General features: G+C 44.7%; 1 protein-coding gene across 1 annotated transcript in view; it reads right to left on the reverse strand.

Annotated features, from left to right (window-relative positions):
• Positions 1 to 237: 237 nt before the first annotated feature.
• The window catches only part of TKTL1 (transketolase like 1), a 28,425-nt gene continuing 2,645 nt past the window's right edge, over positions 238 to 26,017 (reverse strand). The window contains exons 2-13 of the mRNA XM_005909081.3: positions 23,937 to 24,054; positions 19,857 to 19,954; positions 18,389 to 18,580; positions 18,181 to 18,308; positions 16,787 to 16,980; positions 12,898 to 13,062; positions 9,275 to 9,431; positions 7,683 to 7,813; positions 4,956 to 5,039; positions 2,631 to 2,727; positions 2,387 to 2,506; positions 238 to 1,155 (exon numbers count right to left, since the gene is read on the reverse strand). Of these exons, the coding sequence (XP_005909143.1) occupies positions 983 to 1,155; positions 2,387 to 2,506; positions 2,631 to 2,727; positions 4,956 to 5,039; positions 7,683 to 7,813; positions 9,275 to 9,431; positions 12,898 to 13,062; positions 16,787 to 16,980; positions 18,181 to 18,308; positions 18,389 to 18,580; positions 19,857 to 19,954; positions 23,937 to 24,054 (1,657 nt within the window). The 3' untranslated portion in view covers positions 238 to 982. The remainder of the gene's footprint in view (positions 1,156 to 2,386; positions 2,507 to 2,630; positions 2,728 to 4,955; positions 5,040 to 7,682; positions 7,814 to 9,274; positions 9,432 to 12,897; positions 13,063 to 16,786; positions 16,981 to 18,180; positions 18,309 to 18,388; positions 18,581 to 19,856; positions 19,955 to 23,936; positions 24,055 to 26,017) is intronic.

Here is a 26,017-nt window from a genome sequence, read left to right on the forward strand (position 1 = left end):
CTCTTGTATTCCAACCACATGGTTTAAATGCTCTGACCTAAAATAAGGAGTTGGCTCAGGGCTGGCTTTTCAGGCTGAATACTGTCCTCTAGTGGTACACCTCCTGCCCACTACCCTTTCCAGGGCTTGTTGGGGACATGGATCTCTCTCCTGGTTTAAAGAACAGCTTCTTCCTTATTTAGGATTTTATCAAGGAGAAACAAAATCACACATCCAAGGCACAGAGCAAAACAGCTAGCCAGTTCTTCATTGCTTTATTAATGTCAACTTTAATATCCTCAGTAGATGAGTACAATTGAGCTAACAGTTTGGTTTGGTCACTGAGTAAATAAGACATTCCTGAGATCTGACCAGAGAGCAGAGTGTGGAGGTCAGACCTAGTCGTGTCCTCTCTTCACAGAACAGTCACTTCAAACAGTACAGCACATCCTAAGAGCTTTCACTGCTGCTCCACAGCCTCTGCATGGGAGAGGGATGAAGGCAAACACCAGAGGAAATTCCACATCAACTGCAGTCACACAGTACCTGGAAGGCTGCAGGTAGGATAGTAGCACCTGACCTCATGCATGGGCCATCAGTGGGCAGCATGGTGGTATAATACTGCCCAACTTGGGCGACTGCAGTCTACAATTCACATTTTTTTCTTTTACTTATGAGGAAAATGCACACATTTAAGAAACTGTTACCTTATATTGGTCTCTACCCCAGTTATCTCTAGTCTCATCAGAAAACTTGCTATCAGGTGGTTGTTTTGTTAGCTATTCTGTCACTTCAGACTTTATCTTATAATCCACTTTAATGATTCAAAGGTAAGAGTTATACGTGTTATATGTAGTTATGGCTTAACAAGAAAGCAGTTAACTTGCATTATTTTTAAAAAGAATAAAGCACAATAGCATAGATTTAAGTAATCATTTGGCAACAAGCATAAACGTAAGGTAAGGTAAACAGGCCAGTCTGTTGGTCAAAGCCAACAGCTAAGCTATTTCATTAAAATTCGTTCCACAGCCCATATGATGTGTTTGGAACTGATTCCAAACATATCCAGCAGGTCACTGGGCTTCCCGCTCCGAGGGATCCCTGACACTGCCAGCTGATGGACCACGATGTCAGGCTCCATGGAGACGGCTGCAGAGACGGCCTCCCCGATACCACCTGAAGAAGCAAGGGATATTAGGGTATGTTCTGGAAGCAGCTAGTCAGCCTCAAAACCCCATCATGTAGAGACCTTTGAATGTGGTGGTTCCCAGGGAGAAAAGTTTCTCACTAGGCACTGATTTATAAACAACTGTTCCCTAACTGTCCAGAAGAGTTCTCATTCAAAAGTACAAGTCTTCAAATTGCTCCCAGCCCCACTTATGGCAGGGGTTATCTCCACTGGGGCTCCATGGACACAAGGATCTGTGGAGCTCAGATTCTCAAACCTGTCAGGAGCCCAAGAATTAGCTTCTGACTTCAGAAAGGCCAGCATGCAAGGCTGGCCTGGGGGTGGCGCCCAGGCAGGCTGGTATGAGTCCTTGACATCAATGAGACACTTTCCCTACTGCTAAGAGTGGTCTCTGTGCCTCAGCTGTTGGCACCACAGGGTGACTTATGGGGCTCACCTGCTTTCCTCTGGGAGTCGGGAAGTTTGGCATGTGCCTGGCAGCCATCAGCCCTTAATACTACTCACGGCAATGAGTCTCGAGTGGGTTCCCTAGGTCTCCAGGGGGGCATCTGTTGCTGCCAGTTAAGGGAGCATGCTGGGGGCCCCCCAAAGGAGGGAGGGAACCAAAGGCATGGGGGTCTTCACCCCTGACCCGTGTCTTCTGCCCCTGGGGGTCCCAGTGTGTGCCCCTTCCTTGGAGAGTGCTTCCCTGCAGACCATGGGCTTGCTCTGGAGCCCCTGACACATGAACACATGAAGCTCCCCACTCGCTCCTCTGCCCTACCTGACCTTCCCAGGCCGAACACTGCTCAGCCCCCTCTCGCTGGTCACACTTCCTGCATTTGCTGTGTTCTCTGCTTGCAAGGTACTGTCTGCATTTTTTGCAGGGGGCAAACTATGAATCAGTCAATACACAAGAGCAACTGTGAAGCTTCTTATGATCCATCCCGCCACAATGCCAAGTTAGACATTCCTCTGTACTGCCACTGAGCCAGCCAAGGACCAGGCAGGGCACACTGTGCTGAAACACATCGACAAGGATGGACATGGGACCTCCCTTGGCTAGTGTAGATGGGCAAGAGACCCTACACCCACACCCTTACAAAGAGAAAGTAATACAGGGTGAGTGGTCAGCTGGAGGGACTGCCCGTGGTCATGGCATACTTCTGGTCAAGGAAAACAAAACATGTTCCACCAAAGCAGACTTTCAAAATGGTCCCCCCTAAGGCTTGCACACACCTTCTGGGTAGTGATCCTCCACTGTGATAATCTGGCCACCTGTGGCTTTTGCATTGGAGATGATGGTGGCAGCATCCAGAGGTTTAACAGTAAACAGGTCAATGACACGGAGAGAAATACCTGGAAAATAGCAATAACCAGCTTAGTGTATCAAGCAGACTTAGACTAAAAAGATGCATTGGGGCAGACAGGCAGCCCAACCTCTTCCAGCCCAAACTTCAGTGTTCAGCAACCCCCAACTGACCTTGCTTGGAAAGATCATCAGCGGCAGCTAAGGCTTCGTGCAAAGTAATTCCAGCTCCGACAACCGTAATCTTGTCGTTCACACTTTGACGGATGACCTGGTGTTGCACCCACAAAACAAAAATGCTGCGCTTACTACACAGAATCAATCTCAAAGTGGAGGACAGTCTGCTCTCCCGAGCCTACCAATTTCAGTGCTTCATAGTTCACTATACGAAAGGCTGAGTCAGCACACTGACCAATAAGGACTGCTCTCTTTAATAAGCCCCACTTCATGTTTATTTAACAAATTTGTCTACCTTTCCTCATGATTCACAATGCCAAATCACTAAGTTCTTTTACAGTATGTATGCAAAATGACCCTTTACCAAAGCAAGTGGATTTCCAACTGGAATGTGAAAGGCAGAAGGCCAGAAGCAAATTCCACAGCCCATTTGCTCCAGTGTGGACTCACCCCCACCAAGGGATCTGAAAAGGCACCACCTCTGGACTGCTTAGACCTCTTTCTGGAGGTATCCATGCAGATTGGACTCTGATGATGAATGTGCTAATGAGGGCTATTTGAGAGCATCTTGGGGTGCTCTGTGCCAAGCACCCTGCATGCCCAAGTGCCCTGTGATGCCCATGCATTAGTGGGCCCATTCTGTGACTGAGGAAAGCAAACCTGAGAACAGGAGGAACTCGCCCAGGGCAGGGTTGAGACCAACAGCCAGACCCGTATGAATTCAAAGCCCATGTTCCCAACCATTTGTTAGTCTGTAAGCAGACAGGGTTCTCTGCTCTGTTTTCCATTGGTTTGTTTCTTTCAAAGTCACCCAACCAAAGGCATCTGGAATTAGTCTGCATTGCATTCCTCTCTATAGGTTTCCCTGTAGCATAAGCACCACTGCTGACTAGATATTTAGGGCTTTAAACCACTTGCCCCATCCTTTAAGAATGTCCTAGCCTTTTTATGTGTATATGTAAATATACACACACACCCCTATATGCCCCTTTGCAAACCCAGCCTTGAATTACTCATGCCATGCATATCGTCACACATAATTTAACTCACATCAGGAAATTTACTTCATTTTGTCAGGATAGGACAAACATCATGGGGAAAAAAAGACAAGAGAGATGTGAAAACTCTGAAAACCACATGACTGTCAGCGAGACACCCTCCCTGCCACCCCCAGAGGCAAACAGATGGCCTTGAGTGGGAGTCCATGTAACAATAGCACCTGTACTTCACACTGAAGTGAATAGTTCAGCTTTTCCATTCAGTGGAATGAAACTATGGGGGCCTGGAACTGTTCTGAATATACCTGCTCTCCTGTGGCACTAAAGCTATTCAGGGCTCATTTATTCATTCTGAGCACACTACCACTGTGAATTCTGGTGCAGCCTAGTCCTTATCAATCAAGTTGGAAGTCATGTATTGCTCCTTTAAGAGTGACTATCATTCTTTTACATACTTAAGAAGAGTATTCTAAAAGGCTTATAAGATAAAAGGCAGGACATAAAACAGTCCTACACAGCATGATCTCAACTAAGATATACACCTAGAAAAAGTCAGGAAGAAAACATGCCCAAACGTCTTAAGGCCTGCCCTCTAGGTGGTGGACAATCATGTATTTTCTCCATAGATGCTATTGGCTTTCTGCACGCACAACTCTGAAAGGCAGGCCCACAGACAGCAGGCTGCTGACTGGGCTTGCTGCTTACCCTTCTTTGGCCCTTATCTTCAAAACATGGCTGCGATGAACATTGGGGTACAAAAAAATAAATAAATAAAAAATAAAAATTTAATTCATTAGCAAAAAAAAAATATGGCTGCTAACTATCTGTGCTTCCAAGGCTTTCTCAAGGACACAGGAGATAGGAAGCACCCAGCAGGCCTGAAGGTTGTGGCCACATCCCACAAAACCAACCTCAGGGCCACACGATGGCCAGAGGCAAGACGGTTCATGTTTGTTATATTCCTGGCCTCCAATGGGCAAAACAAGAACCTAACAGATCTACTACTCATTTGAAATGGGTTCTATCATTTTTTTAGCTTGACGTTGTCTGTGGTAACGTACAGCCAAGCAACTCAAGAGTCTTCAAGTTATTTATCTTTAAGGGTTCAACAGAGACTCCTTTCAGAAAGGAGAAAAGTTAAGTTTAGGCTGACACTGGCAGAATATTACTTTCTGAAGAAAAGCAGGCAAATATGATTTTTTTAAAAAACTAGAACAAATGAAGAATGAAGCCTCAACTGTTGGGGCCCCTGACTCTGGCTGTAAACAACAGTGCTCCCAACACAAACTAATACTGGAAGATACAGGAGAACTTAAGGCCTTACCTTGGCCTGTCCAATCTGAAAGCTTTCTTGTGGGGTGTAAATAATTGCAGTTTCTGGCCGACTGGTTCGAATGTAGCACATCCCCTAGGGTGTAAATGAATACCAGAGCCACAGTTTAGAAAATAAAACTAAATTTCCAACTAATAAACCTTAAAAAGAAGCTGGGAAGTACTGAACAATTCTTAGTACGAAAAACAAAATGTGCATTCTGGAGCGAGGGATAACTGTCTCTAACCACTGGCAACAGGTCAGGTGTTACTGATCAGGAGGCAGAAGCCTGTGAGGGAAGCTGCTGGATGCCCAGTGACAAGCTCTCCATGCTATCATGCTCACCCCTTTGGGAAAGCTTCCTCAGATACACACCGATCTGTCTCAATAGAATGTAAACTCGGGGCACGAGCTCTTACTTACCTTGAATAGAAACCCTAAAACATAACGGTAAACAATTTTTGTCGCAACAGTGTATAATACTTCATTCTTAGAAATACCTTAAAACGAGATGCCAGTCCAGGTTCGATGCACGATACTGGATGCTTGGGGCTAGAGCACTGGGACGACCCAGAGGGATGGTACAGGGAGGGAGGAGGGAGGAGGGTTCAGGATGGGGAACACATGTATACCTGTGGCGGATTCATTTTGATGTTTGGCAAAACTAATACAATTATGTAAAGTTTAAAAATAAAATAAAATTTAAAAAAAAAAAAAAAAAAGAAATACCTTAGATACCAGAACATAAAATTACTCATCTTCCAATGAGAAGATGTCAATTCTTTTCATCATCATCACCTTGAACATATAAATAGAACTATAAACAAATACTCAAATATCTATAGAGTATTTGTTAATTTGTGTGCATGCATGCTAAGTCATGTTGAACTCTGTGACCCCATGGACTGTGTAGCCCACCAGGCTCCTCTGTCTACGGGGCTTCCCATGTGGCATTAGTGGTAAAGAACCCGCCTCCCAGTGCAGGAGACCTAAGAGACCCAGGTTTAATTCCTGGATTGGGAAGATCCCGATAGGGGGAAATGGCGAATTCTCTGTGCCACCAGAGAACCCAATTGTTGAAATCACACACGATAAACTAATACATTAATTTAGAAACACTGCTTCCTTTTGTTCATTTACACACTATGAACTACTTCTGTTCAGTACATTTTTAGGAGGTAAAATTTACTTAAGTGGAGCACACCCTGAATTCTGACAAGTTATACACCATGTATCTGTCTCCTCAGTTTGGAGATCATTTGTACTTGCCCAGAAAGTTCCCTCATGCCTCTCTCCCACCCAAGAAGCAACCTCTATTCTGATGTTTCTTTTGAACTTTCCACAAATAAGATACTGCAACACACATGAGCTTGTGCTGTATGTGCAGACAATGTCCAGGATACACCAAGTAGAAAAGTACAGAACCATGTGTGAGCTCACTTAGGTTAAAAAATAAAGAAAAAAAAGTCAAAGAAACTCATGTGTCACACACGTTGGAAATGCCAGGAATGGAACCTGTGTGTTGCATGACCCATCTCAACTGTGCACAGGGTTGTGTGCAGAGCTGGGGGGTGGTAGTGGTGAGGTGAGTCCAGTGACTGCTAGCTGGAGAGTTTGGAAAGGTAAAGATTCTGTTCCCTAACTTTTCCTGCAGCTTCAGGGTTCTGTGTCTCCTGTACTGCAGGCAGATTCTTTACCCGCTGAGCCATCAGGGAAGCCCCTGCAGCTGGGTTCTGGCCAGGAGCCAGGTTGTGTCCAACTGATGCCCCTGGGTGAGACTTCAGGAGGGGCAGGCAGGGCAGAAGTCAGACTCTTACCCTTCTAAGCAGTTTTTGAGGAGGGTGGGCCCCAGGGCTGGGGATTCTAGGGTTCATGTGCAGTTGCAGCTGACAACTCCAGCTTTCTGGCTATCACGAGGTGGCAGTCACACAGGCTGTGTCTAACACCCGCACCTGGTGGCTTGTCACTGGAGCCCACTCCCATGGCTCTGCCAAGGACTCTGAGTCCCAGAGCCCCCCCCCGTTTCCCCCTCTTCTTGACCTAAGTCCCACCCCATACAGGTCGCTGGGAATTTGACCTTGTTCTGCACTGCTTTTTTACAATGCAAATGTGTTCATGTTCTACGTGCTTCCATTACCCTTTTTGGGGTAATGGCTCTATATTTAAAGGGAATCCTACAGGACTTCCCTGGTGGTCCAGTGGTTAAGAATTTGCCTGCCAGTGCAGGTGACAACGGTTAGATCCCTGGACCAGGAGGATCCCACATGCCACAGAGAGACTAAGCCCATGTGCCACAACTACTGAAGCCCGTGTGCACCCTAGAGCCCATGCTCTGCAACAAGAGAAGCCATCACAATGAAAATCCTGCACACCACAACTAGAAAGTAGGCCCCATTTGCCACAACTAGAGTAAACCTGTGCAGCAACAAAGACCCAGTGCAGCCAAAAAAAGCCTGCGATCAAATTACGTGTGTGTGTGTGTGTGTGTGTGTTAGTCACTCAGTCGTGTCCGACCCTCAGCGACCCCATGGACTGCAGCCTTCCAGGCTCCTCCGTCCATGGGATTTTCCAGGCAAGAGTACTGGAGTGGGGTGCCATTTAACCTCTGAGCCACCAAATTACCTGTAACAAATATCTATTACCTTTGTGATGAGAAAAGTAATATCAAACCATCAGAACCAAACTAGCAGCAGAGCCCAGACACATTTTTTGTCTGCACCAGTGCTTTCTAAGAAATACCTTGATATTGGCCGCCAGGAAAATAGCATGCTCTGTCGAGATGGCATCACTTGGATAGAAAATCGTGCAGTTTGGAATGGCTCGGAACATGGCTAGGTCTTCCAGGGCCATCTGGGAGGGGCCATCTTCACCTGAGAAAGCAAAACCATAGCCCAACAAAGAGACCCCAGTAGGAGCCTGCCCTCCACTGGATGAGCAACTGTGCTGCCTACCATGGGGGCCACAATCCCAGCAGTCACTATGGACATTGCAAGCAACACAGCAGAAGCCACTTCTTGGCCTCGAGCCTCGCCAGCATCTGGCACTCAGTGTGACTGGTACTGCTGCCCTAGGTTACCCGTGCTCTCTTCCAAGTACCAGGTCTCTGCCCCTGTCCTCTTCTCTGAGGAGGGTCCCTCCAGACTCTGTTGTTTCTTCTCTGCTCTTTTCCATCAAGAGATGAAAGTTTTCAGACTCGAGTGGTCTCTCATTTCTCATGGCCTTTAAAGTAGCTGAGCGTTATAGAACATACCTTCGGGGTGCCCTGGGGGTACTGTTGGAACTCAGGGACTTCATGTAACCCAATGTACACCAGGATGTCCGAGCTCTTCCAGCTAGAAAGGAGACTGTCACCATGGACACTGCCTGGCCTGGGACTGTTGTCTCTCCAAAGAACTCCAGTTCTTCTGGGTTGGACTTAGAACCACTTTTCCACTTGGCTGACTTTAAAACTGACTTTGCACCCAGCCCCAGGAGAGGCCCCTGTGCAGGCCCTCCTCTCTTCCGTTAAATCTGGCTCACCCATAGTCTCCTTTGCCAGTTGAGCTCTCCCTGAAGTCCCTGGGACAACACCCAGACGTGCAGTTCCAGCCCTCCCCTCCAGCCTTCTGGCAGCAAGGGTCAGCTGTCAGTCACATCTACCTTGATGACCTGCCCTGCCACAGGCGTGTCAGGTGCCCCATCTTTCTATAGTCCCCATTGCTATCCTCCACAAACACAACTCCCAGATGTTTCCTAGGCAAGAAACCACTGGGCACTGGCGTTTTGCTTTTCATGCAGTTTGGGACTCCTTCGTCAGTGATGTTGACGTCTTTGCTCAGGCTCTTGCAGGTTTGTTCCATTTTCCATCCAGTGCTAATGGACACCTCCATCCTCCTCCTGGCTCCCCCATTTCCCATCCACAGTTAATGCCCTGATGTTGAGCTCCTTGAGGCTTCCCATTCTACCTGACCAGGCTGCTTATCCCAGCAGAGCCCTGGCAGGCTGTTTGTCCCAACTCAGACTGAGGCGACCAAACAGCAGGAAAGAATTCTGTGATGCCAGAGTGGCCAAATCACTACCCAGTATGTGGCTTGACACAGAAGAGGCACTCAGGGTAAGTATTTCTCAATGACTGAAACAATAGGCACTTTACAGTAATACCAGAAGATCAGCTAAAAAGTTACCCAGTTTCTGGAACTTCTAAAACACAATATGGCCTTTTTAAAAAAACAGGTTACAAATAATCAAACTAGTATCACGGAACTCTATGTTGGGCAGTTCAACTGCTCACACACTGATCTTTCTCTGTAAAGGAGGGGGGCAATTAAGACGAAGGCATTGAGAACTCATACCTATGGACACCCCACAGTGGGACCCAATAAGATTGATGTTGGTTTGCGAGATGGCTCCCATCCGGATCTGATCAAATGCTCGGGTTAAAAAGGCAGCGAAGGTGCAAGCAAAAGCCACGGTGCGACCACGGGTGACACATCCCAGTGCCACGCTCACCTGCATCACAAAGAAGGTGAATCAGAATACTCTTGGAGCCCACTTCCCCTCCTGTTTCCCAGTGTAGAGTGTATGCTTCTCAGGATCACCTATCCTTCGTACCCCCTCACCTCGCCACACCCTCCCTCCAATCACCTACCTGGGAAAATCCCAAACCTGGCAAATTCACCATGTCCCCTGAACACTGCCAGAAATGAGAGGAACTGAAGTGCTGGCCCTGTTCCTTCAAATCCAAGCTGGGGAACCTCGGGACACTCAAGGCTGCCCTGCAGTCCTTGTGGGTCTCCTTCCCACTCTCCTCGTCCCCTGCCTCTGTCCCCTCTCCCCACCCTGCTGAATCTCATCTTTCTCCTGTTTTCTCAAGGGGCTCTCTGACCGTGCAGTTGTCCCCTCCCTTCCCACATCACCTCAGTTTCTCCCTCACTTTCCCCTTGCACTCCTGCTCCAGATCCTGCCCTTCGTCCATGTTCTCCTTCCCAGGAAAACCTTGCACACTCTCTCATTTCCCACTTTCTGCACGTTCTCCTTCATCTAGGCCACCATCCCCTTGAGGGACCTGGAAGGGGCCAAATGTAAAAGGTCACCTGAGTTCCTCTGCATCACATCTGACCTCTGAGGTGCATCCAGCACTAGGGACCACCTGCCTCACTGGATGTTGCTGCTCCCTCCCCAGCTGGATCTGCCAGGAGGTGCGCCTGGACTAAGTGCCACACTCCTCCTCATCTGCCCCCTTCACAGGGAACCAGCATGGGGTCCCACGGTGTCACTCTGATCTGCATGATGCTAAGGTCTCCTCTGTCTCTCTATTGCTCACCTCTCCTGCAAAGCCAGGCTCACACACCCTGGTGGCCTTCAAACTAGAAGATGAGTATCTCGGAGGTAAACAAAGACCTTTCAAAGGGTGCATGGCTATGGCTGGTCTCAACATCAAGATCCTTGACTCCCACATCTGCCTGCTAGGGAAAGGGCCCAGGGCCTCCTTCCCACTGTCTCCCTGATAATCACCTCCCAGCAACTAACTGCCAAAAGGTATACTCTCACCCACCTTGGGTTGCTCCTTCAGTGGGGCAACATCCTGGAATGTAAGAGCTCCAGAAACAGAAAGAATAATTTGAAATAATCACAGCAGCCTTGAAAAACTAAAAAGCTCAAAAGACTAGACAACAAATCCTTCCGTAAGTCAGGGGTTTTCCAATTCTTCTAACAAAACTGAAAAAGAATCTAACTGAAGTGCCAATCCTTTACAAATAATTTTCCACAAACAACTGGACATGAAAGATCACTGTGTATGATTTTTGGCTTACAGCTGGGACAGGATTCAAATGAACTGAATGACGTTGACGCAACAAAATTCTTACTCTTTCCAGCACCATATTTACTTGAATAAGGTTTTCTGGCACTTACATCATTTAAATACAAATAGATTTTGTTCTAAATCTTACCTCATTCTAGCTCTAAATGTACTTAACTACTGCTACACAAGCTAAAAATTATAGCCATAGCTCAATCCAGAAGAAAAAAATGGTAATGCTCTAAGGCCTGTGGATGTAGGAAACAAATTTTAAAAACCATCAATGTATATGCATAGTTTATTGCAGAATTATCAGTAAAAGGCTTTCATGAGTAAGAAGTAGAATGGAATTAAGAGTTCAAGCAGAAAAACATTTAATTTCTGACAAAGAAAGCCTTTGTGTAACTGGATGATTTAAGTATTCAACTGTCACAAATTACAATATATGGGAAGTTACATCCTCGGCATCAGTTAAATCTAGATACCAAGGATATATTTAGATGCGAACTTAAAAAATTTAACGAAAAATTTAGATGTTAACTTAAAGCTTTTAGATCTACTTAGAAAAAGACATTCAGTGGTTTGGAAAGCAAACACATTTGGAGATAAATGATCTATCCTGACCTACCTGGCACCCCTACCCCCAGTCTAAGAGGTAGTCTAACCCCTCAGGGCTCACCGAGAGCTCCTGTGCCCCCAAAACCCATTCCTGCCCCAGTCTTGTCTGTCTCCCAGGTGCTCTGGCCTATGCCCTATTGCCAGCCTTGGTTCCACCCGGTCATCTACCCTGCATGAGTCTGCATCTCCCCAACCCCACAGCTACTGTCCTGGTCCAAGCTGTCATCTCCTGCCACTCCCCCACTTCCCTCAACAAGCTCTTCTCCATACCAGAGTCTCGGGCCCTTCCTCCTGCTCCCTGAACAGCTCCAATCTGGGCATGCAGGAGAGCTAGCTGGGCGCTCTGCTGGGAATGCTGTCCCTGGATCTGCGTGTGACAGACTCCTTGTCACTTAAGTCTCAGTTTAAATGTCACCTCTTCTGAGAGCTTGCTCCTGATTGGCCCTAGTCATGCTCTCCCTGTAGCCACCAGTTTTATCTGGCAGCACAGGACACTACTCACTTGGTGGCTGCTTCTTTACTAGTTTTTTTTTTTTTTTTCAGTTGCTGGTTGAAAGAATCAATGCCTAGGGAAGCAAACTTTTTGAGGCTCAATTCAGAAAAATATGAGTTGTATTTTTTTTTCCATTCAAAATGGAAATAGGTTAATGAGACCCACTGAAAAATGCTCATATCCTTACAATTGCAGTGACCTGCTTTACTGAACAGAGGGGCTTAGATTCCAACACTGATAGGGCCAGGGAAGCACCATGAACAAAGGAGCAGGCCAGCAGGAGGCAGGGACATGGCGAGATGGCTGTGGATGCCCATTTAAACAGGGCCCCTGCTTGACTCCAGTCAACTGGTGGCAGGAAGGAGGGAATGTTGTTCCAGTGTTGCCAGATCTTCCCATTCTTTAAGAAAAATCCAGAAATCTGGATTCCATATAAAAATTTCCTGACCTTAAAAAGCTGGCAACTAACTTAAAATATTTGTAAATACTATTTGTTCCAAACAAAATATCTCTGGTCACGTGAGGCCTGCTGGCCCATAGATTTCTGGCCAGTGCTGTTTCTGACCTCTGTGATGTGAGGGTAAATGTGTGCTATCCTCTGCACTGGTGCAGAGCTTTAGAAGTCAAGGCATTTACTTGCACGAACACTGAAATATCTAGGATATATTAGGCCCCATAATACAAGGTGGAGAGACAGACCACAATTCCTTGAGGTTCTGTACCTACTGGCCACAGCCAGGCAATCCTACAACATCCCAGGGGCCACCTAGAGCTACTAGGGAGCTAGGCATTCTTCAGATTAGGAGCCCTGAAGTCAGATGGCTGCAGCTTACAGACTCTTTGGAGAGAGTATGGAGCCATCTAACCGTGCCTGGCCCAGCAATCCTGGAAGCCACCCCTCACACTCTTCCTGACTGCTCTCTACTTGTTTCCCCGGAGACTTTTTCCCTCCACTTCCTTTACCTTTATAAGTGGAAAGAAAAACTGTAAGGGGGGCAGGCCTCCTTGAGTGGGTCACCATTTGTCAATGAGATGACTCAAAGTGATGTTCCTATCACACGTACCATGTTTTGCTCAGCAATAAAACACTCGATGAAGCGCTCAGGGTGTTCTCTCTTGAATATGTCAGAGAAGGTGGAGTTCTTGGTATCACCATCCAGCACAATAACTCTGTCGTTTGCATGGCCTAGCTTGGCCAGAGCCAAACCACATGCTTTCCGAGTAGCTATCTGAAAGTCAACAGGAGAGTTTCTTAGAATGCATTTAGAAGGAAGGTGAAATTTGGTAGAATTATGAATTGTCATCCTCCTTAATGAACAAAGCAAATTTGTAATTCACCAATAATCTCCTTTGGGGTAATAAAAAAGGACTGCTGAGACTTCCCTGGTGGTCAAGTGGTTAAAACTCTGCGCTCCCAATGCAGGGGCACAGGTTTAAGCCCTGATCAGGGAACTAAGATCCCACATGCCACACATGCGACCAAAAGGGAAAAAAATCCAAAACAACAGGATTGCTAGCCAATCTTACATCCATACTTGGCTCACTTGAGTATCAATTTCCCAAAGATAAATTTATTCTTGTCTCATTCTTACAGTTGATTAAAAACTTAAATTTCCCAACATGCAAATGCCTCTGTGACTTATTTTAATTATAAAGCTGGTAACAGGGGCTTCCCTGGTGGTCCAGTGGTTAAGAATCTGCCCTGCAATGCAGGGGACACTGGCTCAATCCCTGCTCCCGGGAGATTCCACAGCTGTGCAACAACTGAGCCCATGCACCACAACTACTGAAGCCCATGTGCCCAAGAGCCCATGCTCTACAACTAGAGAAGTCACAGTGTGAGAAGCCGCACAACACAACTAGAGAGTAGTCCCTGCTCTCCACAACTAGAGAAAGGCCATGTGTAATGAAGATACAGCACAGACAAAAATAAGTATTTTTTAAAAATGATAATACTCACTGTAAATGTTAAAACGGAGAACTTCAGAATCATTATACAAATAATAAATAATTCCATTAGCATACTGTTTGAGACTGGACTGAACCCATGGATTAATCTGGGGGAGAACTGACATATTCACTGTATTTTTTCTATTAAAAACCCCCCAGATCTGATATTCCCTCAAAGAGTTAAACACAGAATTACAATTATGATCCAGCAACTCTACTCCTAGGTAATTACCCAAGAGAAAAATACAAATACACAAAAAGCTGTACACTAATGTTCATTGCAGCATTATTCACAATAGCCAAAAGGTAGAAATAACCCAAATATGCAGCAACAGATGAATGGATAAATAGCAGACTCATAAAGTTTACCTATTAGATGATCTCATTTATATGAAATGTCTGGAATAGGCAAATCCACAGACACAGAAAGTAAATTAGCAGTTACTAGGGGCTGGGTGGGAATGGAGAGTAATGTTTGTGAATATAGTGTTTCTCTATGGGATGACTGAAATGCTGTAAGATTCAGTGTGGTAATAGTTGCACAACTCTGTCATATGCTAAAAACCACTGGATTATACACTTCAAATGGGTATATTGTAGAGAAAATTTTACCTCAATAAAGCTGTTATTAAAAAAATAAGGTTTGCCTCTTCATTTATTTATCTTTGTTCATTCATTTAAACACTCTTAAAAAATATTTTTTTAAAACAGGCACTTCACATAGATGAGTACAAAAGTCAAGTTATGAAAGGATATTGAATGAAGAGGCCATCTTCCTCCTGCTCTCCCAGTTCCTCTCTCCAGAGGTAGGGAAATGATAGGGTTGTGAAGTATCCTTTTGAGAATGGTCTACTCACAGAGCACGTGAGCTTTTAAAGGTATAGTTTTGTAAGTACCTTAATATAATATAGACCGTATACATTTATTCATAGTTATTTTACTTTTTATTGCTATTGTAAAAAGGAATAATCTCTCAATTGTATTAATACGAGAAAACAATCAATCCTTATTATATATTAGTTTAGCTACAAGCTCTCTTTCTGGACTCTTATTTCTAACATATTTTCTTATTTCCTTTCTTACTCATTCTGATTTCTATTCTCTTTTGAGTTTTCCAGACATACAACTCTACCACCTGCAAACAGGCTTGCCTTCTCATTGTCAGGATGGAGTCTTTTATTGTGAATGACCACAATTTCTCCTCTCTTAATAGTGGTGAATGATTTGCATTACTAATTTGAATTTCACTGATTCTGATACTTCTTTTAAGGCACTAAAGAAATTGAGGCTGGTGAATGTCTTATTTCAGTTCCATTAGTTCAGTTCAGTTACTCAGTCGTGTCCAACTCTTTGCAATGTCTTATTTAGAATTTTTAAATCAATATTCCTAAGTGAGGCTGGCCTGTAGTTTCTTCCTTTGGGCTAGCTTTATAACATTTTGGCTTCATAAATGACCTTCTCCATATTCAAGAAGGTTTGAAATAGCAGAGGAATTAATCTATCCCTTGAAGGTTAAAATTAAATCACTCTTGTAACTAACTGAGCCTGGTACTTTGGAGGTATAATTCCTAGACAGTTTTCTCAAATTTTCCTAATGGCTGTTGATCTCAAGTGTTTTTAAAAATTTTTATTTGTGGCCATACTGTGCAGCATGCAGCACCTTAGTTCCCTGACTAGGAATCAAATCCACGCTCCCTGCTTTGGGAGTGTGGTCTTAACCACTGGATCGCCAGGGAAGTCCCTGACCTACTTAAGCATTTTGTGTATTTTTACTTAACTTTGGTATTTTATGTATTCCTTAAGAAGGTCCATTTTTAAAATAGGTTTTCAAACCAATTAGCGTAGTTTTCTCAAAATTCTCTGAATGTTCTCTCAATTTGTGTTTATCTCCTCTAGTAACTAATTTTATTCATTTATAGTTTTTATCTCTTTAAGTAGACTAGATAATGGCTTGTCTACTGTTTAGTAATTCAGAGAGCCAACTCCTAGATTTGGTTATTAATGTGACTTTTTGTTCTTTAATTTACTAACTTTTTAATCAACTGGCCTGTGTCCTTAATTTCTCCTATTAATATATACACTTGAAACAAAAAGTTCCAATAATCTAACATATTTTCTAGACATAAACACTTCACCATAATCAATGCTGGAATCAACATTTATTCTATTCTGCACACTTGCACAGGTATTTCTGTAGGATAAATACCTGTGAGTTGCACTTCTACTTTGAAGGGTGTGAACAGTTGGTGTTAACACATATTACCAAAGTACCTTCTGTTAATATGTGCTTTTTATTAATAGCTTTCTTCTGCTTTTAAATTTGCTTTCTAATTTCTCAAAGTCAATTCATTTATTATTAATCCATATTACCAGGCTAAGAAAACGTAAGTAACACTCAAAATGTCCCCAAATAAATAAGGAAAACAAACAAGGGTCAGAAAAATTTCCTTTCTCCCAGGCTCACCACCTTGTTTCCTTAGGTTGTGAAGAGCCTGCCTATTTTGGATCTGCTGTAATACACCAGAAGGCAGGACACAAAAATCATGATAAAAACAGAAAGGGTTAATCAGGGTTTCATGCCTAATTTGTTTCCTTTTTGAAGAACTGGCCTTCAGTGAACTGGTGCTCTTCCTTGTGTAATCCAGGGATTAAGCCCAAAACATCAATCCAGCTAGGCCCCTGTCCTTCAAGTTTACATAGAATCATGGAGTTTCATGCACAATGGTCTGCCAGACCACAGACTGAATTTAGGAAGCAAGCAAAAGCTGCACAGCACTGGACGCAAGTAAGTAGTGACTGACTGGTAAGAAAGTTCAGACCCGAGTTAGGTTTGAAATCAAAGAATAAATATCAAAATAGTTAAAAGACAAGGTAAATCCATCTTTGTTGTTTATAACCTTTAGCTAAATGCCACACCACCTAAGAATTGGTTCATTTGGGGAAATCAGAGTAAACAAGAGTCCTCTGTATTTAGCAAAAGCAGAGAAAAAACAGTTTGCCTACCACATCACTGATTTCATAATCAGGTGGAGAGGTCATTTCTATAACTGAGATGTTGATTTGAGGCGAGTCTTCAATAGGGGCTTTTGGTTCGAGACTCTTGTTGGTCTCTATCTGGCTCTCAATTAATTTGATAATTGCATCTGCTCTTTCTTTTGGCATTGGCTTTCCGTGCCAATTTTCTGCATCTTCAACACCTGTAACCCAATGGATAAAAGACATTTATTCTGTAACTCACGAGCCCCTGTTTAGTCATCTGAAAAACATTTGAAAGGGAAAGATGTCAGCCACAGAGTAAAAACCTGGCACAGGGGGCCTGACATGGTACTGCGGTGGCAGGAGACAGCCTGGACAAAGGCCGAGAGGCTCTTAAGGGGGCCACTGGCCAATGTGCTGGTGAATGGAGGGAATGGTGAGGGAGACGAGGCTGGAGACAGGCAGGGAGGATCCTGTGGGTACAAAGAGTTTGAGTTTTGCCCAAAGCAAGATGGGAAACTCCTGAAGGGTTTGGAAATGGGAGAGGTAACTGATAAGATCCATGTTGTAGAAAGATCACCAAGGCAGCCATATGAGGATTGGCTTGAGGAGTCTGAAGTGAGGGAGAGAAGACCAGGCTTGGGCAAGAGAGGTGGAGAGGAGTGAACAGACTTGAGACATATGTTAGGAGCAGAATCAATTAGAATGGATGACAGAGTGGGGGTGTGTGTGGGGGGCACATAAAGGAGAGGTGGAGGCAAAGAAATACCCAGGTTTATTACAGGAGCAAATTGGGCAAGTAGTCATTTATTGAACTGAGTATACCAGAAGACTATTTTGAGGAGAAATCAGAGAATAGTTTTCTTCTAAAAAGTTAGTATTAAGAACACACCAGAAATCACTCCCACTGCAACTATTTATACTGGAGATGAACAACTTTAGTTGTCCGCTTTGAAATCTGCAAGAAGTTACAACTTTCAACCCCCCTCCTCCCGTCAGTTCCGCAGCTGCCTTTCCCAGAGGGGCCACTTTACTAGCGGCCTGTGTGTCCTCCCAGGTAGCGTGGGCACAGGCCATCGCATGCATGTGCATACATTCCTATTTATGTATCTGCTCACACACCCTCTCTGACTCAGTATGCCCCGTGGAGATGGTTCCCTGCTGGTCCGATAACTGATGGACTATCCTCCCAGCCGCTCCCTTGTGCTCACTTGCTGGGCGTCTGGGTTTCCCCTCCCCAGCCCTGACCAGATCTGCTATCTACAAGCATCAAAGAGAGCGAGAGCATCTGGCACATGTCAGAAGTGTAATCACTGTGCGTGAAGTCAGCTGTCTGTCTGCTCAGCGAGCCTCAGCCTCCTTCTGCCTCATGTGCTGTGCAGGGGCTGACAACTCTAAGCATAAAATCAACACTTCCTTACTTGGAATGCCCCGGCCCTTGAAGGTCTTGGCAACCACAGCTGTGGGCTTGTTCTTCATTTGAGCTGCCTGCCAGAACACCTGGCACAGTGCCTCCACGTCACGGCCATCCACTACCAAAGTATTCCACCTGTCAACAGAAGCAGCAGTCAGGTTATAAGGCGAAGGGGGAAGGACCAGAAAGAAGGTGACACCAAATAGGAAAATTACCCAAAGGCTTCGCAGCGCTTCTGATAGACATCTATGGAGTGCTCGAGAGGCAAAGTGGTGCTGTGGGTCAGGCGATTCACATCAAAGATGGCCACAAGATTGTCCAGACTGTAGTGGGATGCAAAGGCCAGGGCCTCCCAGACGGAGCCTTCCCAAGACTCGACATCTCCCACGAGGCAGAACACCCGGTAGCTGGGGCAAGTCAAGAGAGGTTAGGACCCTGCCTGGGGCTCCTCTGAGCCATTCGAACAAGTACATTTCACAAAGAGAAACGGAGGAAGAGAATGAAGCAGGTGCTTCAGATCAGCAGGTTCCTATGAGACAATTTCCCTTATCAAAGCTGCCCAAACTCAACAACTGAGGAATCTCAGCTTTAAAAGCTTGGGCTTCATGAGATGGGCTGCACCTTTGGCTAGTTCTCTCATTCTAGCTGCAAACACTATTTCCAGGTTCTTCTTCAACTTCTCCAGGTCCAATAAACAAGAGGGAATGGAGAGAAGGCCCTTAAACACCCAAACATTCACATATACAGTTTCTTGGTAAGCTTCTTTTTAAAGCACATCCACCTTCTATTTCTGATCTTACAAATTTATTTATAATAATCATAACAATCAAAACATTCTACTTCAGGAGCATATGTTGTTGTAAATATTAAACTCTTCTGCAGCAGAAACATGAAATGTTTATACCAATAAAATATAATGCAGACCCCAGGGTGTAAGTGAACTTTTAAAAAAGTGATTAACCACACAACAGGGACTAATAGAGGCAAAAAGGAGAGATGAAAAAGGTCAACAGTCTTATGGGAAATGGAGCAGGGCAACTGCCCCAGCAGTAGAGAAAGCACGCCATGGAGTGTATGTTCTAGTCCTATGGTTCCCCCAGGGCACCTGAGTCTGTGGCCCCTCAGTCCCAGGTTCCAGCCCAGGTGGCTCCTCTGGAAGCACTTTATTGTGCTTTCTCCACTGCTGGCACAGAAAAATGCTGTAAGTGAAATTGTTAAAGAGCGACTTACCACACAACAGGGACATCCCATTTTGCTGCTCTATATCAGCAGCACCCAGACACACACCCTTATAATAAAGGCATGAATCAGTCTTTCGGAAGGTGGAACCATTCCAAAAAGAGACCTTTGATTATTAACATACAGGGGTCCCAAATGGAAAGGCGAACACAACATCTGTTCACTGTATAGTGAAGCTCACTGAGAGATGGGAAACAGGAAGATATCTATCTTGGTAAAGACTTCAATCCTAACAAACTAGTTTCTATACTGCAGGCAGCACTTAGAACCCAACCAGAGATGCCAGAACAGTTTCCTGAAATACAATTTCTTTTTATTGCTTGAATACTTGGTGACCTGAACTTTTAAATCACTGTATTTCCAAACTAATAAATGATAAACAAAGCCAAAGTGCCAGGGGTGGGATAGTTGGAGAGTTAAATGGTTTCTGAGTAAGTGTCTTACCTGGCCTTGTCAAAGTACTTGCCAGTATACGCCATCCCACACGCAGCCCCCAGTCCTTGTCCCAGCCATCCAGTTGCCACATCAACAAATGAGAGTCTCTGTAGGAGAAGGGACCAAATGAACCTAGGTTAGGTGCACCTGCAGGGCATGAGTATCAGACCAACTTCCAAACAAAGGTTACTCATCACAGCGGCCCCTCCCACAATGCAAGGGAATTACTCTTCCCCACACCCACACGCACCCCAAGTCTCAGATCAATATTACAAAGACAAGGAAATCACAGGGAATCTATGCAGCTGGTGAGGTTGACTGCAGCTCTGACAACATAGAAGAGGGCATCTTCTCCACACGGCAGCCTAAGCAGAGCCCAAGAGCAAACCAGAAAAAAAACATCTAAGCATGAGCCTTGCCATTTTCGCAAGGCCTTTCATCTAGCCATATACAAACCAGATGTTCAATGTTTTTGAAGAACACAGGCTCTTAAACAGGAATCAGAAACACTAAGGACTTCTATTTCCCTGGTTTGTAAAACTCAAGTCAACTGAGATTTGGGAAGGGGTTATGTAAAAGGTCATGCTAGAAATAAATCCCTTTCCAGCACCACTCCACTGTTTCCCCCCACACTGCTTGTACACACAGGCTGTCACTGTCCCATGGAGAGAAGGTGGTGTCAAAGGTTTGCTGCACTGAGGCCCCACTCCCAAGCTTCTAAAGAGACACCAAACTTAGTCAATGCTTCCACTGCTACCATCTCTTCCTGTCCACAAACCTCTCTCTCCTCTGTCGCTGCAGTGGCCTCCCCACTTCCCTGTTCCACAGTCAATTCTCAACACAGCCACCAGGCGGAGCATGTTAAAACCTAAGCCCGCTTCTCAATTGCCGTGGAGAACTGTCCAAGGTCTTGCCATCTAATGTCAAACAAAGCTCAGGTTCTTGCAGTGACCCCCATCACCTCCCACTCTCTCCCCCGCTGCCCCAGGTGCCTGGTGTCCTGGCTGTCTTCTGAATGCACCAGGCACACACCTGACTCAGGGCTTCAGCATTTGTGCCTTCCTCTACCCTCAGAGTGCCCAGTGCTTATGCCTAGGTAGGGGCACAGCTCACTCCTTTCAACTCTCAGCTCAAATGTCAAAACCAAGACCTTCCTGGACCATCTCTTTCACCTAGTACTTCCTGCCCCTCCACTTCCTTTGGATTTAGGATTCTTGGCCCCTCTGGCATGCTAGCTATTTCTGGGTTAGTTTCTTCTCTGTCCCCTCCCTCCATTCAGATGTCAGCTTCATTCAAGCATAGACTGGTTAGTGTTGTCACTACAGGATGGCTGAATGGTACTTGTGAGTTCTCTAATCCCTCTCCTGTCTTGATCCACCCTATGGTTCTGCTCCTCCTGGGGCTCCTGACCTTCCTCCATGTGCTTCGTGCCCTCACTCTTTTTCTGTTTTGCACCTCTAGCTCTGACAACTGTCCCACTGAAATCCCTCCGGACAACCTTTCTGTCTTCTTCCCCACAGCTCCTAGTTTACTCCTGTAACAAACTCTGGTTCCCAGGTGCCTTGCATGCCCTTGGACCAAGCCTGGGCTCTATGCTCAGGCCAACTCCACTTCCCCCAGGTTTAATGTGGGAATTGAGTAAGACCACCCCCGCAAGGCTTTGCTTTCTGGGTATGATGGTGATGAAATCCCCCTCAGGCAGCAAGAGGCTGTAGGATTGATTGAGGAGACTGGCGGGGCATCAGCACAACGTCTGCTGTGGTGGAAGCACCCTTCCCATGGGTTCCCTTTTCTTTTCCAAGAATTCCTAAACCACGTGGGGACACACAACTGAGGCGGCCCAAGGCCAAAAATAAAGATGCACTCAGTGTGCCAAGGGCACCCAGAAAAGAAAGTCTTCTCTTCCAGGTAGCATTTCTCATCTTTGTTCTGACACAAAGCACACTTCAAGAACAAGTTTACAAACAGGCTTTTTGGTTACTTCCCATGCCTGCTTCGCTGAAGAAAGCAAAAGAGTTTGTGAAACAAAAACTAAGGCCGGGGTGGTGGATGGAGGGATCATGAGCACCATGAGGGCTCCAAGGGAATCTGAGCGCTTCAGTCAGCGCCATGGCCAGGCCTTAGCAGGTGGCCTCCATCTGTAGTTGTCTGCGTAGACACTTGTGCCCTGGGAGCATGGATTATGAAGATCCTGGCTTCTTGGCCTCTAGCAAGTCCATTTACTCTATTCCCGACCAGAGCCAAGATGGACTATGCTCCTGAGTGTTTTCTCTTTTCTTCTAACTTTATCTGCTGCATAAATCTGACACACACACAAATATTGGTAGCTAACCAGTGTCCAGCCTATGACTGCATGCCAGAAAGTCACTCTATACCTCTAAGGCTAATGACTCTGATTATATGACAGCAGTGGTTATGAGAGAATCTAGGCATTTTTGGGGGGCCCATGCTGTCCTGCTTGCAGCCATCTCCTGGACTAGGGATCGAACCTGCACCCCTGGCAGTGGAAACACCAAATCTTAACCACTGGACTGCAGGGAATTCCCACATCTCTCTCTTTCTATTTGCCTGTGTCCCATGGCACGGGGTATCCTATTTCCCCAACCAGAGATCAAACTTGAGTCCCCTGCAGTGGAAGCACAGAGTCTTACCCACTGGACCACCAGGGAAGTCCCTCTTTCCTTTTTTTAAAAACTAGAGCTCTAGGGACTTCCCTGGTGGTCGAGTAGTTGAGACTCTACGCTTCCACTGCTCAGGGTGTGGGTTCAATCCCTGGTCAGGGAAGTAAGATTCTGAATGCTGCAGCCACTCTCCCCCCACCCAAAACCAATAAACAAAAAACCCCAAAACCAAACTAGAGCTCTAAACAGTCATACTTTATATATCTATAGCTATTCACTTTTTATGATAAAGGAAATCTAAACTTACAGAAATGTTGTAAAAAGAACACAATGAAGTTCCCCATATTCTTTACCTAGATTTTATTAGCTATTACTAATTGCACTCGTCTGCTTTATCTCTCTTCCTCTACACATCTTTAATTCATCCTTGGGCAAACCTCACTTGAGATTACATTTTAGACACCAAGACAAGGGTCATTAACTACAGCTCCAGGTTCTCTGCCCGTACTCTGCCTTCTCTTTACTTTCCACTGCCTAGATCTGGGGTTTCTGTTTGCACACGATGTTCTACCAGTTAAGTTCTGAATGCTTTGCTCAGAACACAGCAAACCTTCAGATAGCATCAAAGAGCTGCTTGTTCTCCTAGGTTGATCTTGTTTTTAACATTCCTTTTCTTTCCTGTCCTCCAATGTCATGAGGTACCTGGTTACCATATCTAGACTCATGAGAAACTCCCTACTGGTGATCTGCAGAAAAATGGAAGAGAAAGCTGACTGATCAGAGCAGGATGTACCTTCAAATCAAGCTCAATGTTGCCCTCCTCTACCCAGGTGGCACAGGATGGGAGGAGCATGACTCTGGGTAGGGGGGCCTTAGTGCCAGATCAATTAAGGTGAAGTACCAAAGGAAAACAGGGGCTGCCAGTTGCTGCAAGTCATCCTTCCCACTATGCAGTTTCTGCTAGAACACCTTTTAGATCTTTATGAGTTGCCATGGTCTCAATGTTTGTGCCCCTCCTTCCAAATCTCTTATGTTGAAAATCTGAAGCTGAAGGTGATGGTATAAGGAGGTGGGGGTCTTTGGGGAGTGATTAGGTCATGAGGGCAGAATACTCAGGAGTGGGGTCAGTGCCCTTATAAAAAGGGAAACCGTTTCTCCTTCCACTGCACGATACAATGAGAAGTCTGTAACTGGGAAGATGGCCCTCACAAGAACACAACCATGTTAGTGCCTTGATTTTAGACTTCTGGCCCCCAGAACTGTGAGAAATAAATTTCTATTGTTTATAAGCCACCTAGTCTCTGGTGTTTTGTTACCCCAACCTAAACAGATGAAGACATGAAGCAAAGAGGGAAGAACCAAAACAATAAACAGAGGCCATCTCAGGCCTTGTTGACACACGGTGGCTTTTAAAATGAGTTTAAGAACCAAGTATCTGAACTGGCCCTAGGTTCCTGTGCCAGCTTACCTTGGAGAGGATGAAACGGTCATTGTCTGGGTTCTTCGGGTCCGCTTGTTTATACCTCATGACGTGGAAGAACAGCACAGACATGATCTCAGCAGCACTGCTGCATGATGTGGGGTGGCTGGAAGACATGGCACAGGTCATTTCTCACAGGCAAGTGACTCACCAGGGACACACACAGTGCACAAGGAGGCCTTTCAACACATGGTCTCCTCAAACCAAAAGCAGCAGTCATTTCTTCCAGCCCCAGAAGAATCCAGTCAAGGGAAAGGGATTCTAAGGCACTCAGTGGCCCCCGCTCCAAGCTCACAGCTTTTAAGAATGCTTTAAGGCCCAGTAATCTCACAACTCCTCTCCCAGAAGAGAGCAAGGCCTCATAGACTAGACTCCTTCTATCAGTGGAGCACCGACATACTTGAGGAGGTTCACTTGATGACTCTGTAAACATTTGAGTGTTACTTCACTTGAATTCATTTGTGATATCATTAATCAGAAATTCCACAAAGCAGAAATAAACCCACACCTATGTGGTCAACTAACTTTTGACAAGGGAGCCAAGAATACTCAATGCAGAAAGAACAAGTCTCTTCAACAAACGGTAAGGGAAAAACTGGATATTCACATGTGAAAACATGAAACTGGACCTCTATCTTATACCACTCACAAAAATTAACTTGAAATAGATTAAGACTTAAATGTAACACTGGAAACCATAAAAATCCTAGAAGAAAACATAGGCACTAAGCACCGACCTGAGTCTTGGTGAGGATTTTTTGAATCTGACACTAAAAGCAAAAGCAAAAAAAGCAACAAAAACAATAAAACAACAACAAACATAAACCAAGTGGGACTGAGTCAAATTCTTGACGGCAAAGGAAACCATCAACAAAATGCAGAGGCAACCTCCTGAATGGGACAAAAGTATTTGCAAATCACATATCCGATAAGGTGTTTACATACAAAATATATAAAAAGCTCACACAATTTCATAACAAAACAACAAAAAATTCTATTAAAAATGGGCAATGGATCTGAATAGGCATTTTCCCAGAGAAAATAGACAGCCAATATGCATATGAAAAGGTACTGAATATCACTGATCATCAGGGAAATTGCAAGTCAAAATCACAATGAGATATCCCCTCACACTCGTAAGAATGGCTATCATCAAAAAGGTGAACTAACAAATGCTAGCAAGGATGTGGATAAAAGGGAATCCTGTGCACTGTCAGTGGGAATGTAAACCAGAACAGCCACTATAGAAAACAATAAGAGGATCTTAAAAAACAAACAAAAAAAACAACCTACCTTATGACCCAGCAATTCAACTACTGGGAATGTATCTGAAGGAAATGAAAACACTATGTGGAACAGATATCTACACCCCTACATTCACAGCAGCATTATTTATAGTAGCCAAGCCATGGAAACAACCTAAGTGTCCACCGATAGATGAATGCGGATTTCCCTGGTTAGGAAACTATGATCCCACATGCTGAGCCACCAAAACTAAATAAATACATAAAATATAGTATTTCTTTAAAAAAAGATGAGCGGATAAACGAGATGTGGTACATATATATATGATGTAATATAATTCACTCATAAAAAGGAAATTCTGTCATTTGTGACAACATAGATGGACCCTGAGAACATTATGCTAACTGAAATAACTCAGAGAAAAACAAATATTGTATTATCTCACTTATATGTAGACTCTAAAAACAAACAAAAAACCCACACCAAACATCCGAACTCATAGAAGATCATAGGATTTGTGGTTACCAGAGGTGGGGGTTGGGGGGAGCTGGAATTGGATAAAGTTGTCAAAAGCTACAAACTTCCAGATATGGGAAGTAAAACACAACTAAATGACTGTAGTTAACACTGCTGTATGATATATACTTTAGTTGTTGAAAGAGTAGATCCTAAGAGTTTTCATTACAAGGAAAAAACATTTTTCTTTTCCGTTATATCTATGAGATGGTGGATGGTAAATAAACCTGTGGTCATCATTTTACAATATATTTAAATCAAATTATTATGCTAATATATTAATGCTGTGTGCTCAATTGTTTAGTTGC

This window comes from Bos mutus, chromosome X (genome assembly GCF_027580195.1).
Source record: "Bos mutus isolate GX-2022 chromosome X, NWIPB_WYAK_1.1, whole genome shotgun sequence".
NCBI classification, from domain to species: Eukaryota; Metazoa; Chordata; class Mammalia; order Artiodactyla; family Bovidae; genus Bos; species Bos mutus.